A 19,288-nucleotide genomic window follows, 5' to 3' on the forward strand; every position below is an offset into this window, starting at 1 on the left:
ACATTAGAATAATTGGGATCCCAGAAGAAGAAGAAACAGAGAGGGGGCAGAAGGTATATTGGAGCAAATTATAGCAGAGAACTTCCCTAATTTGGGGAAGGAAACAGGCATCAAAATCCAGGAGGCACAGAGAACCCCCCTCAAAATCAATAAAAATACATCAACACCCCGACATCTAATAATAAAACTTACGAGTCTCAGAGACAAAGAGAAAATCCTGAAAGCAGCTCATGACAAGAGATCTGTAACCTACAATGGTAGAAACATTAGATTGGCAGCAGACCTATCCACAGAGACCTGGCAGTCCAGAAAGGACTGGCATGATAATTCAGAGCACTAAATGAGAAAAATATGCAGCCAAGAATACTCTATCCAGCTAGGCTGTCACTGAAAATAGAAAGAGAGATAAAAAGCTTCCAGGACAAACAAAAACAAAAGGAATTTGCAAACACAAAACCAGCCCTATAAGAAATATTGAAAGGGGTCCTCTAAGCAAAGAGAGAGCCTAAAAGTAACATAGACCAGAAAGGAACACAGACAATATATAGTAACAGCCACCTTACAGGCAATACAATGGCACTAAATTCATACCTTTCAATAGTTACCCTAAATGTAAATGGGCTAAATACCCCAAGCAAAAGACACAGGGTATCAGATTGGATTAAAAAAAACAAGACCCACTGATAGGCTGTCTGCAAGAGACACATTTTAGACCCAAAGACACCCCCAGATTGAAAATGAGGGGGTGGAAAACCATTTACCATGCTAATGGACACCAAAAGAAAGCTGGGGTGGCAATCCTTATATCAGACAAATTAGATTTTAAACCAAAGATTATAATAAGAGATGAGGAAGGACACTATATCCTACTTAAAGGGTCTATCCAACAAGAAGATATGACAATTATAAATATCTATGCCCTTAACATGGGAGCAGCCAATTATATAAGCCAATTAATAACAAAAGTAAAGAAACACATCGGCAACAATACAGTAATAGTGGGGGACTTTAACACGCCCCTCACTCAAATGGACAGATCATCTAAGCAAAAGATCAACAAGGAAATAAAGGCTTTAAATGACACACTGGACCAAATGGACTTCACAGATATATTCAGAACATTCCATCCCAAAGCAACAGAATACACATTCGTCTCTAGTGCACATGGAACATTCTCCAGAATAGATCACATCCTAGGTCACAAATCAGGTCTCAGCTGGTATCAAAAGATTGGGATCATTCCCTGCATATTTTTGGATCACAATGCTTTGAAACTAGAACTCAGTCATAAGAGGAAAGTCGGAAAGAACTCAAACACATGGAGGCTAAAGAGCATCCTACTAAAGAATGAATGGGTCAACCAGGAAATTAAAGAAGAATTTAAAAAATTCATGGAAACCAATGAAAATGAAAACACAACTGTTCAAAATCTTTGGGATGCAGCAAAGGCGGTCCTAAGAGGAGAGTATATAGCAATACAACCTTTCTCAAGAAACAAGAAAGGTCTCAAATACACAACCTAACCCTACACCTAAAAGAGCTGGAGAAAGCACAGCAAATAAAGCCTAAACCCAGCAGGAGAAAAGAAATAATAAAGATCAGAGCAGAAGTCAATGAAATAGAAACCAAAAGAATAGAACAGATCAACAAAACTAGGAGCTGGTTCTTTGAAAGAATTAACAAGATGGATAAACCCCTGGCCAGACTTATCAAAAAGAAAAGAGAAAGGACCCAAATAAATAAAATCACGAATGAAAGAGGAGAGATCACAACCAACACCAAAGAAATACAAACAATTATAAGAACATATTATGAGCAACTCTATGGCAGCAAATTAGAAAATCTGGAAGAAATGGATGCATTCCTAGAGATGTATCAACTACCAAAACTGAACCAGGAAGAAATAGAAAACCTGAACAGACCTATAACCACTAAGGAAATTGAAGCAGTCATCAAAAATCTCCCAACAAAAGCCCAGGGCCAGATGGCTTCCCAGGGGAATTCTACCAAACATTTCAAGAAGAATTAATACCTATTCTTCGGAAACTGTTCCTAAAAATAGAAATGGAAGGAAAACTTCCAAACTTGTTTTATGAGGCCACCATTATCTTGATCCCAAAACTAGACAAAGACCCCATCAAAAAGGAGAATTACAGACCAATATCCTTGATGAACATGGATGCAAATATTCTCACCAAAATACTAGCCAATAGGATCCAACAGTACATTAAAAGGATTACTCACCATGACCAAGTGGGCTTTATCCCTGGGCTGCAAGGTTGGTTCAACATCCGCAAATCAATCAACGTGATACAATACATTAATAAAAGAAAGAAAAAGAACCATATGATCCTCTCAATAGATGCAGAAAAAGCATTTGACAAAGTACAGCATCCTTTCTTGATCAAAACTATCAGAGTACAGGGATAGAGTGTACATACCTCAATATCATAAAAGCCATCTATGAAAAACCCACAGCAAATATCATACTCAATGGGGAAAACCTGAGAGCTTTCCCCCTAAGGTCAGGAACACAGCAGGGATGTCCACTATCACCACTGCTATTCTACATAGTACTAGAAGTCCTAGCCACAGCAATCAGACAACAAAAAGAAATAAAAGCCATCTGAATCAGCAAAGAAGAAGTCAAACTCTCACTCTTTGCAGATGATATGATACTTTATGTGGAAAACCCCAAAGACTCCACCCCAAAACTGCTAGAACTCATACAAGAATTCAGTAAAGTGGCAGGATATAAAATCAATGCACAGAAATCAGTGGCATTCCTATACACCAACAACAAGACAGAAAAGAGAGAAATTAAGGAGTTGATCCCATTTACAATTACACCCAAAACCATAAGATACCTAGGAATAAATCTAACCAAAGAGGCAGAGAATCTGTACTCAGAAAACTATAAAATACTCATGAAAGAAATTGAGGAAGACACAAAGAAATGGAAAAACGTTCCATGCTCATGGATTGGAAGAACAAATATTGTGAAGATGTCAATGCTACCTAGAGCAATCTACACATTCAAAGCAATCCCTATCAAAATACCATCAACTTTTTTCAAAAAATGGGGCAAATAATCCTAAAATTTGTATGGAACCAGAAAAGACCCCGCATAGCCAGAGGAATGTTGAAAAAGAAAAGCAAAGCTGGTGGCATCACAATTCCGGACTTCCAGCTCTATTACAAAGCTGTCATCATCAAGACAGTATGGTACTGGCACAAAAACAGACACATAGATCAATGGAACAGAAGAGAGAGCCCAGAAATGGACCCTCAATTCTATGGTCAATTAATCTTCAACAAAGCTGGGAAGAATGTCCAATGGAAAAAAGACAGTCTCTTCAACAAATGGTGTTGGGAAAATTGGACAGCCACAGGCAGAAGAATGAAACTGGACCATTTCCTTACACCACACAAAAAAAATACTCAAAATGGTTGAAAGACCTAAATGTGAGACAGGAGTCCATCAAAATCCTAAGGGAGAACACAGGCAGCAACCTCTTCGACCTAAGCCGCATCAACTTCTTCCTAGAAACGTTACCAAAGGCAAGGGAAGCAAGGGCAAAAATGAACTATCGGGACTTCATCAAGATAAAAAGCTTTTTTTTTTTTAATTTTTTTTTTTTTTAAAGATTTTATTTACTTATTCATGAGAGAGAGAGGCAGAGGGAGAAGCAGACTTCCCGCAGAGCGGGAAGCCCGATGCGGGACTCGATCCCAGGACTCCGGGATCATGACCTGAGCCAAAGGCAGATGCTTAACCATCTGAGCCACCCAGGCGCCCAAGATAAAAAGCTTTTGCACAGCAAAAGAAACAGTCAACAAAACCAAGACAACCAATACAATGGGAGAAGATATTTGTAAATGATGTATCAGATAAAGAGCTAGTATCCAAAATCTATAAAGAACTTCTTAAACTCAACACCCGAAGAAGAAATGATCCAATCAAGAAATGGGCAGAAGACATGAACAGACATTTTTCTAAAGAAACATCCAAATGGCCAACAGACACATGAAAAAGTGCTCAACATCGCTCGGCATCAGGGAAATCCAAATAAAAAACTTGATGAGATACCACCTCACACCAATCAGAATCGCTAAAATTAACAAGTCAGGAAACGACAGATGTTGGCGGGGATGCGGAGAAAGGGGAACCCTCCTCCACTGTTGGTGGGAATGCAAGCTGGTGCAGCCACTCTGGAAAACAGTATGGAGGTTCCTCAAAAAGTTGAAAACAGAGCTACCATATGACCCAGCAATTGCACTACTGGGTATTTACCCCAGAGATACAAATGTAGGGATCCGAAGGGGTACGTGCACCCCGATGTTTATAACAGCAATGTCCCCAATAGCCAGACTGTGGAAGGAGCCAAGATGTCCATTGACAGATGAATGGAGAAGATGTGGTATATATATATATGTGTGTGTGTGTGTGTATACACACACACACACACACACACACACACTGGAATATTAGGCAGCCATCAAAAGGAATGAAATCTTGCCATTTCCAACCATATTAATGGAACTGGAGAGTATTATGCTGAGCAAAATAAGTCAATCAGAGAAAGACATGTATCATATGACCTCACTGATACAAGGCTTTTTTTTTTTTTTTTTTTTTTTTTTTTTATTTGTGAGAGCGAGAATGAGAGACAGAGAGCATGAGAGGGAGGAGGGTCAGAGGGAGAAGCAGACTCCCTGCCGAGCAGGGAGCCCGATGTGGGACTCGATCCAGGGACTCCAGGATCATGACCTGAGCCGAAGGCAGTCGCTTAACCAACTGAGCCACCCAGGCGCCCAAGATACGAGGAATTCTTAATCTCAGGAAACAAACTGAGCATTGCTGGAGTGGTGGGGGGTGGCAGGCATGAGGTGGCTGGGTCATAGACATTGGGGATGGTATGTGCTATGGCGAGCGCTGTGAATTGTGTAAGACTGTTGAATCACAGACCTGTACCTCTGAAACAAATAATACATTATAGGTTAAAAAAAAAAAAAAAAAAGATAGTAGGAAGGGAAAAATGAAGGGGGGCAAATCGGAGGGGGAGACAAACCATGAGAGATTATGGACTCTGAGAAACAAACTGAGGATTCTCGAGGGGAGGGGGTGGGGGGAAGGGGTAGCCTGGTGATGGGTATTGAAGAGGGCACATACTGGATGGAGCACTGGGTGATATACACAAACAATGAATCATGGAATACTACATTAAAAACTAATGATGTAATGTACAGTGCTTAACATAATAAAAAAAAATTTTTTTAAATGAATTTCAGCATTTACATATATTATCTAGCCTTGAAAAAAAATGAAATCTCAACACATGCTATAATATGGATGAACCTTGAAGACATTACACTAAGTGAAATAAGCCAGACACAAAGGACATTGTGTCAGTCCACTAAACATGAGATACATAAAATAAACATGTTCAGGGACAGAAAGCAGAATCGAGACCACCAGAGACTGAGGGGAGGAAGCAAGGGAGAGTTGTCATTTAAGGGGTACAGAGTTTTTGTGTGAGATGATAAAAAATGTTTTGGAGGGCGCCTGGGTGGCTCAGTTGGTTAAGCGACTGCCTTCGGCTCAGGTCATGATCCTGGAGTCCTGGGATCGAGTTCCGCATTGGGCTCCCTGCTCAGCAGGGAGTCTGCTTCTCCCTCTGACCTTCCTCCCTCTCATGCTCTCTGTCTCTCATTCTCTCTCTCTCAAATAAATAAATAAAATCTTTAAAAAAAAAAAAAGTGTTTTGGAAGTGGATAATGCTAATGATTGTACAGTACTATGAATATACTTAATGCCATTTAACTGTTTAGTTAAAACTGGACACAAAAGTAAAATGTAAAACACATCTTACCACAATTTTTAAATAGGCAAAAACAGAAAAGCCTTACCTCCATTTTGATCCCTTTACGCTCTTCCATTTAAAATATAATGGCCTTAAATATTTTCAGCACATACACTTAAAACCACAGTGTTCTAATTTCTGCTTTCACTGTCAAACAATTTAGGCAACTCAAGAGTACAAGGAAAGTCTCTTATTTTTACACATATTTTTCCTTACCATATTCTTCCTGGCATCCCAAGGCTCCCTGTTTTATCGTTTCTTCTCTGTCTTGAGAAATTCCTTCAGCTGTTCTCTTAGGGTCAGTCTACTGGTGACAAATTCTTTTAGTTTTTGTTCTTCTGAGAATTTGATCTCTCCTTAATTCCCGAAGGGTTTTTTTCACTGGGTAGAGAATTCTGAGTTACCAGATTTTTTCTTTCAGGGCTTGAAAAATATTTTGCCATTTCCTTCTGGCCCCTATGATTTCCAATTAGAAATTCCCTGTCATTCAAATTATCCTTCCCCTTCGGCAAGCTTTTCCTTGTTGAAGATTTTTTGTCTTCAGTTTTCTCAAGTTTAATTAAGTCTCTTAGCTTAGAATTCTCTGGGTTTATCCTTGGATTTACCTGAGTTCTTATTTCCTCTTGAATCTGAAGGTTTGTATCTCACCAAATTCAGGAAGTTTTCAGCCATTATTTCTTTGAGACCTTCAGCCTCACAGTCTTTCTCCATGTCCAATGACACAAATGCTAGGTCTGGTACACTCTCACAAGCCCCAGAAGCTCTGCTCATTCTATTTCAGTCTATGCCCTCCCTATTGTTCAGACTGAGTGGTTTCTATTGCTCTACCTTGCAGTTTGTGAATTCTTTATCCCTCCATTCTGCCACTGAACCCCATCCCTGTGCTTTGTATTTTCTTCTATTTTTCAGTTCTAAAATTCCCATTCGTTCTTTATATCATCTATTTGCTGAAAACGGTATTTCTTTACAGAGGCTGTTTTTTCATTTGTTTCAAGTATGTTTCATAATTACTTACTGAAGTATTGTTAGCATAGCTCTTTAAAATCCGTGAGAGAATTCTAACATCGCTCTCAGCTCAATGTTGCCATCTATTAGTTGTCTTTCTCATTCAGAGATCTTCCTGGCTCTTGGTATAGTAAGTCATTTTCAATTGACTCTGGACATTTTCATATTATCTTAGGAGACAGTGGATCTTAAAACTTGTTTTCGCTGACTTTCTCCGATACTGTTCCAGCCTCCTTATTGCAGGCAAAGATAGAAGTCCAGGTTCTCATTGGCATCTATTAATACCTAAGTGTGAGGAGCTCTTTACTATAGCTGGGCATTCAAGTTCCCCATGTGGTCTTCACAGATGCCACAGTGTAGGTGACTTGGTTACCACTTGGCCATGGTCAAAGTCCTGGCTCTCCAGCAGCTTCCTCTGGAGATGGGGTAAGGATGCTACTGGATGAGGAAGAAAGTCCAGAATTCCCATGCAGTCTCCACTGACTCCACCAAGAGTGAGCTCTTTAGTGGCCAGCCAAGATGACAATCACAGCTCTCTAACTGGCCAATCTCTGGCACCATCCCAGTGGGGTGGGGGCTGAGGCACCTATTATAGACTGTTTTTTTCTTTTTTTTAAAGATTTTATTTGTGTGTGAGAGAGAGAGAGAGAGAGAGAACAAGCAGGGGTAATGGCAGGCAGAGGGAGAAGCAGGCTTCCTGCTGAGCCGGGAGCCCGATGCGGAACTTGATCCCAGGACTCTGGGATCATGACCTGAGCCACCTAGGCATCCCCAGACTGGTTTTAAGTCTAGGCTCCCCACTCGGTCTTTGCTAGCATGAATGGGAGTAAGATACATTTTCTTCTGTGGGGTTTGGCTAAACTAGAGAAATTATGTCTGCAAGTTTTCTTACTATGCTGCCCCCTTCTTAAGAGAGAATAGGCTTTTACTGGGGCATTTTATGTCTCTGCCCATTGGTGTTTCCAGGTTGCCAGTGTATCCAGTCCCATGTCTAGGTAAATTTCAGGTAACAAGAAAGGTCCCTAGCCAACTGGCCTTCTTTTAATCCTACAGTCTTACGTTTATTTTATATAAAGTAATCAGTGCTTTAGTCCTACTTACTAAAAGGTATAGGGAAAAGTACATCTATTTCATCTTCCCAAAAGCAGAAGTTCCTAAATGTATCTTTAAAGAATGTTATCTACTACTTTAACATTTAAAAATAAATAGTACATAAATACAATGGAATAATACGCAATTGTTTCACAAAAGTAGGCAATGCTTTTGTAGTGATACAAAAGGACTGCCAAAATACACTAAGTGACAAAAGCAAGGTGTAAGTGATGTGTAGAGAAGGCTATCTGTGCAAAAGCAGAACACAAAAGAATCCATACATGGATTTGCTAGTGCATGAACCAAGTATCTTTGGAATATTATACAAGAAACTCATAATGGTAGGTGCCTTTTGGGAAGAAAAAAATGGAAGATTAAGGAAAAAGACAGCAGGGTAAGAAGAAGGAGACTACACTTTTGCACATATTATGTTTCCAAAAGAATGTCATGTTTTTAAAGAACAAATTTTATCTTGAAAAATAAGCAGGTGAGACATATGAAAATCCTGTAGATGGCTAACAAGTTTTTACCACTAAAATTAGAAAATGCTACATATAGCAATAGAAGAATTAATCATTCAGTAGACTAGAACAGAACAGAGGACTAACTGTAGGAATTGGAATACAACCCAGTATAGATTAACTAAATAACAACTTTGAAAATGTATTTTAAATTCTGGTATAATGACAGACTAGAAGCAAAACACACAGTGTATCCTGGATCAGTCCACCTCGGGGCACAGGTGCTCAGGTCAATTCCTCCAACTGCAGCCACTGCCCCCAGATGAACTTATTCCCTTCATTTCGATGAGGAGACAACAAGGGAGGCAAATACTGAAGAGTCAGAGTGGCACAGGGGAGAGAGTGCTGGACATGGGCTTCAGAGTTCGGGGCTGGAATCGGTTCCACTCCCGGGGGACGGTGTCATCTCAGGTAATTTTCTTGTTATCATCCACCTGGGCATCACTCTCAGGGTTATAGTGAGAATGAAGCAGGAATGTGTGAAGATTCTGCACAATTCCTGGTACCCAGCAATTATTCAGTAAATATTAATGGACTCTGATTAACAGAGACTAAGTGGAGCCAAGACATTACTCTCACCAATAGCCACCACCCTTGATTAAATAAAATTCTCCAGATAACTAAGCAAGTAACACCTCAAAATGACAACAAAGCAAAGCTGCTGAGCCTAAAGTCATCTGACTAGCTATTAAATACAAACAATAAAGCAAATATCTTAGCAAGTTTGTTATTTTAATACAATACTGTTGTGTCTACATTCATTTAATATGAAGCTTGCTAAGAGACTAGAACATAATGATTCCAGCGACTAAAAGGAAAGCATAATTGTGTAGTGTGATAGAGGTGCTAATTATCATTACAATGACAATAATATATAAATGTATGAAATTAACAAGTTGTACACCTTAAATATGTACAATGTTACATATCAAATCAATTTCAACAAAAAATAAATAATCCAAGTCTCTCCCCCATAATTGTCTAAATCTCAAAAGTTCCATAGGAAGAAGTCAAAGAAAATACTTGAAGTGATCTTTCTATTCAAAAATAAGTGAGAAACCCAAAAATATTTTTATGGATATGCCTGAGAAAATCCCTGTGTTCTGTAGGGACCACAGTGGCACATCTCTTTTGGCTGATTATAGGCTTGAGATTGATTGAAAGAAACAAATACTAGCATATCCAAAAGCAAATTAGCAATTATTTCTTTAATTTACTGAAACATATTTAAACCATTATTATACCGAAGTTATGACACACTCAACTGTTATGTCGGCACTAGTGTATATTCACCGGGACCAGGGAACATGCAGAAACATATGCAGTGGGTGGAGAAGGGTACGGGGTGGGCATGTGGATATACCTGTATGAACATACTAGGTTGGAAGTATTTTGAGAAAATGTCTCATAAAAATTACCAACTGAATTCATCGTAAAAATCAATACAATGAATTCAGCTGAGAAGCACCAAATAAAAAATTTATTAAGCTAAAAATACATAATCATTGCAACATTCTGAGGCAACAATGATAACCAGGACACATGCAAAAAAAAAAAGCTCGGGACGCCCAGGTGGCTCAGTCAGTTAAGCATATGCCTTCAGCTCAGGTCATGATCCTGGGGTCCTGGGATCGAAACTACTCAGTGGGGAGAGTCTGCTTCTCCCTCTCCCCCTCCATTCATGCTCTAATAAATAAAATCTTTAAAAAAAACAAAAAAACCCAAAAAGCAAAACAAAAAGCAAAGCTCTTCAACATAAGCAAAGCCATTAAATGAACTTTTGTTAATAAGTATTTTAAGGAAGGACCAAAGTCAAGGAGCTTCTCGGTTCTCTTCTAAAGTGAAATAACCAGAAAGGACAATGAAGGAGAACTTCAAGGGCAAGTTACTGCTGTCTCAACCCAGACACATCAGAAGTAAGCCTGGGGGCGCCTGGGGGTGCCTGGGGGGCACGGTCGGTTGAGTGTCTCGCTCTTTATTTCGGCATGGGGCATGATCTTGCGGTTGTGAGACCAGAGGCCCGTGTTGGGCTCCGCACTCAGTGGGGAGTCTGCTTGAGATTCTCTCTCTCCCTCTCCCTCCTCTGCCCCTCTCCCTGCTTGTGTATGCACTCTCTCTCTAAAATAAATAAATCTTTTTTTTTTTTTTAAAGATTTTATTTATTTATTTGAGAGAGCGAGAATGAGAGAGAGCACATGAGAGGGAGGAGGGTCAGAGGGAGAAGTAGATCCCCTGCCGAGCAGGGAGCCCGATGCGGGACTCGATCCCGGGACTCCAGGATCATGACCTGAGCCGAAGGCAGTCGCTTAACCGACTGAGCCACCCAGGCGCCCTAAAATAAATAAATCTTAAAAAAAAAAAAAAAAAAGAAAAGGAGTAAGCCTTGCCCATTTTACTTGCAAAATAAATGGGGTTTCAAAACACTCAATACCAAAATACAAATACCAAGCAAATATGTAGGTCAAGAGCAAATGAGTATTGTATTCGTCCTTGTTGGTGACTGTGTCAGGCTTTGGGCAGACAGGAGGATAAATTCAGGACCTTTGGTGTTGCCAAGGTGGTGACATCAGCTAGAGCTCGCCTTGTTCTCCAACCCCGGCACTCTGAAAACCTGCCAGGCGTTCTCATCATGAAGAAATCCAGACTCTGCTACTCAAATGCACCTGAGGATCCCATGCCCGGCGGGTCTCACACTCCTCTGCCACGCTGCTTAGGAGAGCTAAGCCAAGGCCCTGCCAGAGTTCTGTTCCATCCAGATTCACGGAATGCCTGCCGAGTGTGTGAGACATCTTCCCAGGCTCTCAGTCACCAGGGTCCTAGGCTCCTCCTACTTTTGCACAAAGTAGCAGGACACACAATGGCTGCGTCCTCTTGCCATTACTCCACTTCCCAAAAGCTGACTACAGTTCAGAAGGATTAAGTTTGCTGACCTTGTCTTCAACAAGGCTAACTCACTGCACTTGTGCATTACAATCAATTATTTGACCAAATATAAACACAACAGTGAAGAAATTCACATTCTATAAAAAACAATGAAGACAAGAGCAAAATCTTTTTTTTTTTTTTTTTGTACCTGGACTTCACCGTTCTTGGCCAACAACTGAAATGAAGCTATTCCTATCCTAGAGCTGCAGGGATGCTCACAGGTAACTCCCCAGCTACTAATGTGCTGGGAGTGGCAGAAAACAGAAAGCACCTAAGTCTGAAAGCTTCCCCTTAATTCCTTGAGCCTGAAATTATGAAACTACAGATAACACTAAAGAAGAACAGTAAAAATATATGAGACAATATACATCTTAATAATATATGTAGTAAATAGACCGAAACTAAATGTTCAAATAGACCAAAAAGTTATCGAGTGATTCAGGAAAAGGATAAAATAAAACACACGAGTTACAGAGACATCAGAGAGTCACATGGAAATGAGTTAATGTGAAAAGTTCCTTTTCAATACACATAAGCCAGAAACAAATCCAGATTGAGTCCTGTTCCATTAGAAACAGTTGTCAATGTTCTCAACTTCTAAATGCAAAGGCCTAAGTTCCAGTCCCTGATCTACCACTAAGTAGATAAGAGACTTCGGGCAAGTCATTTAACCTCTTTCATCCTAGAGAGATTGTACCAGACGGTACCTATTACCACTGTGACCTTTCATCCTTTCTAGCTTTAAAATTATAGGGTTCTATGAAATGAAAATGCAAAGGTATAGTATTACCATATTATTGTAATCAGATGGGTCATAAGTGCTCTGTTTAAAAACTTCACACAGTTCCATAAAGTCTTCTATCATCTCGTGGATTTGTCCATTTAAAATCGCTCCTTTGGTACCACCAAATTCAAGTCTTTCCAGCTTTTCAAATTCCAATATTGTGACAAATATATCCTTTGTAAAAACACAGTACAATAAAGAGCTTTCCACCATCTTGGACAGGACAGGAGCATTTTAAAGTTGCAAAGAAAAAACACTTTCAGGCATTCAAAAAATCAGTGAGTTAATGGACACTTACATGACAGAAAATCATTAATGATTTAAATGAACGAAGTTACTGTTTTCCAAATCCTATTCCCATTATCACATTTCCTAAGAATTTTCTAGCAGTACAGGCAAGACCTACTTTGCCATAGCTAAACCTATGCTTCCCTAATTTTACATCCTTCCAATCCTAAGTCAGATCCCCAGGTAAGATCTAAAATCCTATCTTCAGCCACCCCTACTTGGCAGTGAATCACCTCCCTTACTGAAAGGGGGTCTAAGACTGTTAAGAAAGGGGGGCCAGTCACCCGGAGTTAGGCATTTAGCAGTCGGACTTTGAGAGGCATTCAGGCTGATGAAGGGATGGGAATTTTCAAAACATAAAGCTCCAACTACGTGCGCGAATGTTTGTCCATGCGTGTTTTCATTCAGTGTTGTTTTTGAAGTATCTGTAACACATTTACACACAGCACGTATTTCCATATTTCTTATGAAGGGCTTTAATATTTTTTATAGTCTGTATATTTATATACTAAAAGACAGTGTGGTATTTTAGATAATCAAATGGGTTTTCCAAGGATAGAATCCCAATGTCAAACATATAAAGGAAAAAAAGATACAGTTTAGAGATGCCTGGTTCACAACGGTCTTCCAAGTGCTTAAGTTAGAAATCAGAGGTCACTAATACATAACAGAGTCTCACTTATACTCAGCATACTAAAAGAATTAAAAATGCGTAAAAGGAAAAAAAAAAAAAAAGGCAAAGCTTATAAAACCACCCGAACAGCACTGGCCTGGTCAGCACTTCATAATAACTGAGACAGATCTCCCACTCTCCCATCCAAATAGAATAAACTATCTCCTGAATGATACAGAAAACTACAAGATTTTTTTTTAACCCACCCACCATATGAATAAATCACAAGTCAATAAATGAATACCTCTATTTTCATGAAACGGTCCAGAAATTTGTCAAATCTACAAAACACCAGTTGAGACTGGAAATCCCATGGTTTTAGCTCATTTCCCTTAAAATAGTTTGCCAATTCTTTTCTATAGTTGAAAAAAGACGTTTTGAAAGTCTTTAAGACGTTAATGGCCACCTGAACCTTTTCCAAAGAGTCTTCAACTTCTCCTTTCAAAAGGTCTTCAGGTGAAAGGTAAGCTATTGCCTAGGATTTAATAAAAGGAAACTCTGATCAAAAATATGTTTTAAAAAAGTCTACTTTTAGTGAAAACACCTGTTTCAATGAATTTTATTTTTTTTCAATGATTCATTTTTTTTAAAGATTTTATTTATTAATTTGAGAGAGAGCATGGTGGGGAGGCTCAGAGGGAGAGGGAGAAGCAGGGAGCCTAACATGGGGCTCGATCCCAGGACCCCGGGATCATGACCTGGGCTGAAGGCATACACTTAACTGACTGAGCCACCCAGGCGCCTCTCAAATAATCTTTTTTTTTAAGATTTTATTGGAGAGAGAGAGAGAGAGAGAGAGAGATAAGCACTCAGGGGAGGTAGAGGGACAGAGGGAGAGGGAAAGGGACAAGAAAACTCCACCCTGAGCCCTGAGCCTGACTTGGGGCTCAATCTCATGATCCTGAGATTATGACCTGAGCCCAAACCAAGAGTCAGACACTTAATGGATTGAGCCACTCAGGCGCCCCCTCAATGAATCAGTTTTAAATGATACAGGTCTAGAATTGGGCTAGCAATGCTGTGAGACAAAAAGTAAATTCTAGAAATTCATACACTTGGATTTCAAGACATACTTGTATACATTAGAATAATCTACAGGAGACTACAATTTCTGAATATACTTTCTAGCAATGACTACGTTTTTGCTAAGCTCTGCAGGTATGACAAGTGTATAATGAGAATTTGCATGGGTATATTCACTACAAATATTCTGCATAATTTTTCCTTCATATAAAGAAATACACAAGGGCGCCTGGGTGGCTCAGTTGGTTAAGCGACTGCCTTCGGCTCAGGTCATGATCCTGGAGTCCCGGGATCGAGCCCCGTGTCAGGCTCCCTGCTCGGCAGGGAGTCTGCTTCTCCCTCTGACCCTAACCCCTCTCATGTGCTCTCTCTCATTCTCTCTCTCTCAAATAAATAAATAAAATCTTTAAAAAAAAAAAAAAAGAAATACACAAGCCAGAAGGGGAACTCTTGAAGACCATGGACTTTAAAAATATGGTTACCTTACCTGGGAGCATTGGGTCATTTGTAAAGGTGAGAAAGAGCTAATATAGTTAAGGGTATCACTGGCAATTCTTTTAGGTTAGCAAGCATCTCTTCTGTGAACATTATAGCACATGAAATCTAGTGGAAATAATGCCATATAAACTAGTTTTAAGTGGAGGAAACGGAAAGGTGAGGAGGGTTTTTAAAAGAAAGACTCATGTAGGGGCACCTGGTGGCTCAGTGGTACAGCATGTGACTACTGATCTCGGAGGCAAGAGTTCAAGCCCCATGTTGGGCATGGAGACTACTTCAAAAAAAAAAACAACAACAAAAACAAAACTGACGTAGCAGATTCATGTAGCACTGGCCAAATTCTCATAGGTCAGTCATCTAGGTACCTTCCAGTCCTTCCTTATCCGTATTTGTTAGGAATATTCAGAATTTCCCTCATTAAGGACCTCAAGAAAATATGAATTCTAAAGGTTCTTTTATATTCTATTTCTTCCCAAAGCATCTTCAACTCATATAAATCACAGGCTTAAATTGTGTGCCTTGAATGTTGTGGTTGCTTACAAAGTTGTTACATATCTCAGTGGAGTACATAATGAAAGCCACTGAGTTCAACCTACCGGATGGAAGGATTTTTTTTCTAAATGTAGACATAAAAAAAAATAATAAAAAAATAAAAATAAATAAATAAAATAAATAAAAATGTAGACATATTATTCTCCTTCTCCCATTAATGGCTACAGTTTTACATGTAATATAGACTGTGCCATAAATTTGTAAGTAAAAAAATCATGTTTAGTTTCTAAAACCCCTACTGATTAGAATCCTTTGAGTTCGAGCTGTGGATTGGCAATCTATGGTCTTACTTCCCACTCCGACTGCATGGAAAAGTAACTTTTACATGTGAGCTGCTAACACTGCACAGAGAACCCTGAAGAGAACCACCAGTAATCCCTCAGCAATGTGTGTTATAAAGGAGTTCACATTTTGGTATGGGCTAGGGATTCCAGAGACCTTTATGTATTCTTTATAATAAATGTGTCCTATATCCTTTTAGGAAGCTTAAAAAAAAAAATCTATGAAGATGACTCAATTGCCTTCTCTGTTTCAGGAGCCCCCTGTGACTTAATTACCTAGATCTAATTTAATTTCCAGGCAAGCCGTTCTTATTTTCATTCTTACTCTTCCTGACAGAACTTCACACAAATGAGACAATCACAGCAGTTAACCTCCCCAAGACAAGGGTACAGTAATAATAGTGCTAATTATCCTCGATCAGAAAATCCAGTCTATAGCCGTTCAATGGGCAGTAGGGTGTGTGAGGGAAAAACCACCAACAGGAGGCAGGAGACCTGGCTACGATCCAGTTAGGGGCCACTAATTGCTTTTGTGATATTAGCTAAATTATCTCCGAGGATCTCAGTTTCCTCGTCTACGAAAGGAGAGAGATGAATTAAGTGAGCCTCAAAATCCCTTGTAGCTCTTCAACTCTGAATTCTTTTTTGCTCCCTAGAGCAGCTCTCTGGAGCATACCCAACCATGCGTACCCTATTCTCCCATACTCAAGTATCAGCACACAACAACAAAAAAACCCATGGGATTTAGGATGACCTGGTCCCCACTTCAGAGGCCTTATACACCAAAATACTGCTAACCAATTTATTTACCAATAAGCCCACTAATCAATTATTAATTAAACAATTTATCAGTGATACTATGTTAATTGGATGCCTGTCTCCCTGCTGCTGCTTTTCTTTTTTATGTGCTTTTATGGATTCTTACTTTTACTCAAACCTGACATCTCTTTTCCAAGCTCACCTCTCAGACTTAAACTTTTCTACACCTAGTTTTTTTTAATAAAGATTTTAATCATTTATTTGACAGAGAGACAGAGAGAGAGAGCACAAGTAGGGGGAGTGGCAGGCAGAGGGAGAGGGAGAAGCAGGCTTCCTGCTGAGCAGGGAGCCCGATGTGGGGCTTGATCCCAGGATCCTGGGATCATGACCTGAGCCAAAGGCAGATGCTTAACCATCTGAGCCACCCAGGAGCTCCTCATCACCTAGGATTTGAAGGGCAATATCCATAAAAGAGATACCAAGCTATGGAATAGACAGAGTGGTGGGCCTAGAGTGGTAATGAGGTACAACAAACAGTGAGTAAAGTCAGGTTACCAGAGAAAAGAAGTAAGTCATAAGAAAAAAAAAAAAAAAAGACCCCATTATCAAAACTCCGGTATGCCATCATGTGAGGTGGCCAGATGATGAGATGATGCCTTTTTTAAGTCTGGCCTAAATGACTATGTTAATGGACACTTAGAAAACAAGTGAAGAGAAACATATTTACTTCTAAAATAAAAAGATCTGAAACTGGAATGCCTAGAAGGATCAGTCATATAATGAAAATGAATGGAGCCAACCAGGAACAGCAGCAAATGGTGGAGGCCATGGTCACCTAGACAGCACATGACCTTCCCAAAGGGGTACCTGAAGCTCTCGTAAATGTTTTACTGTAATTCACCAGCTTTGAGCAATTACATTTTTTTTTTTAAAGACTGTATTTATTTGAGAGAGAGAGAGAGAGAGAGAGAGAAAGCAACAGCAGGTTAAGGGGCAGAGGGAGAAGCAGGCTTCCTGCGGAGCAGGGACCCTCAGATCATGACCCGAGCCAAAGGCAGACGCTTAACAACAGAGCCACCCAGGTGCCCCAGACATAACCTTTTAAAAAAGAATTTGTAAATGTCAAAAATTGTTCAAGAATCATGAAAAGATTATACCCTTTGATCAATGTCAAGAATTTATATTAAACCATATAAAAAAAAAGAATTTATATTAAACCAATTACCCAAGTTAAGGAAAAAGGACTCTCATATAAAGTTATTTATTGCTTTAATAGAGGAGACTGGAAGCAACCTAAATATCCAATAATAAAATAACTTTTCAAGGAGCTAGTAAAAAAATTATATGTATGATAAAATGCATAAAAATGCGTAAGTTCTCAGAATGAAATATAAAAAAAGGTGAATTTTATGGTGATAGATGTGGAGTATTTCTATTATTATAAGTTTTATGCAATGAAAATATTTTATAATTATCATTAGTACACCACATATCACATTCTAATTAAAAATCAAAACTGTTGGGGGATGGATGAAATAGGTGATGGGGATTAAGGAGTGCACTTGTGATGAGCACTGGGTAATGGACAGAAGAGTCAATGATGTACAGAAGTGTCAAATCACTACATTATACACCTGAAACTAATATAACACTGTTAACTACTGGAATTAAAACAAAACCTTAATAAAAGTAAATGAATAATAAATATATAAAAATCAAAACTGTCATTTTAAAATATGGAGCCTATAATGGTTAAGAAACTCTGCCACTTAAAAACTGGGTAACCTTAGGAAAGCTATTTATCTTCTCTTGACTTCAAGGGATTTTTTGAAATTATAAAATGGATTACTCATAGTACCTATATGTTATAGTATTGCTAGGGAATTACATTTGTAGTTTTTGTAAAGGCTTAGAAGAGTTCCTAGCAGGGGCGCCTGGGTGGCTCAGTTGGTTAAGCGACTGCCTTCGGCTCAGGTCATGATCCTGGAGTCCCTGGATGGAGTCCCGCATCGGGCTTCCTGCTCGGCGGGGAGTCTGCTTCTCCCTCTGACCCTCCCCCCTCTCATGTGCTCTCTCTCATTCTCTCTCAAATAAATAAATAAAATCTTTAAAAAAAAAAAAAAGAGTTCCTAGCAAATAAAAGGCACTATACAGTGCTTGTTAATATAAGAAATAAACTGGAGAGCAAATCACTGGGGAAGACTTGGGGAGAGTTCAGCTCTTCAGAGAACCCAGGTATGAAAGTTGGCCCATTACTGATTTGTGATTCCTAACATGTTGAGACACATTACAATGAAGTCCACTTGACCGTAAAGAAAACCAGGTCATCAGAACATTTGGACAGAAGCCAGAAACACTAAGCAACAAGGGAAGCTACATTATTTCCTTGGGAGCTTGGCAAACTGGCCACTGACATAGACTAGAGACCAGGGATAATAGGTTTACAGGCTTACAGGACTTCTTATAAGCCACCTACTATAATAAATAAATAAATAAATAATGAAAACCACCTCTGAAGTTTACACATTAGCAGGGCTTTGTAGTAAAAGTTTTAATAAATCTCAAAATGAGATGAAGATCCTTTAAAAGGGGTATAGCATAAGTTGTGAGTCTAACTGTTGACTCTTCAATAGGGATTATGGTCTTTAACATTGAGATCCAAAGCCATTAGGACCCAGCACACTTGTTTAACAACGAAGAAAGAAACAGAACAAAGCCAGAGGAGAGAATAAAATATAGTAAGGAATGGACCTGTTATCTCCCATCAATAGCTACAACTAGTTTGGAGGTCAATAGCTTAGAACTAGCTTTGACTGAGCCTCTATTAAATGCCACACAAGGCACTCAACTTAGGTTACCTCTTGATTCTCAAAACAGCCCATGAACTGGGCATTATCCTCACAGATATGGAAAACTGAGGTTTTGAAGAACCAATTTAACTCCCCCTTCAGTGTTTCAATTAGAATTGAATTGAGGTTGGTCTGAGCCCACAGTCCTTTTCCATATACTCCACCTCTTTAAAA

The 19,288-nt window shown here is 39.3% G+C and overlaps 1 protein-coding gene across 1 annotated transcript in view; it reads right to left on the reverse strand.

Annotated features, from left to right (window-relative positions):
* DNAH11 (dynein axonemal heavy chain 11) overlaps positions 1-19,288 on the reverse strand; it is a 339,985-nt gene that overhangs the window by 306,365 nt on the left and 14,332 nt on the right. Inside the window, 2 exon segments of the mRNA XM_064575180.1 lie at positions 12,198-12,365; positions 13,397-13,627. Of these exon segments, the coding sequence (XP_064431250.1) occupies positions 12,198-12,365; positions 13,397-13,627 (399 nt within the window).

Source organism: Mirounga angustirostris, unplaced genomic scaffold, assembly GCF_029215605.1.
Source record: "Mirounga angustirostris isolate CCGP_5_RB_7025 unplaced genomic scaffold, mMirAng1.0.hap1 SCAF_12, whole genome shotgun sequence".
NCBI lineage: Eukaryota > Metazoa > Chordata > Mammalia > Carnivora > Phocidae > Mirounga > Mirounga angustirostris.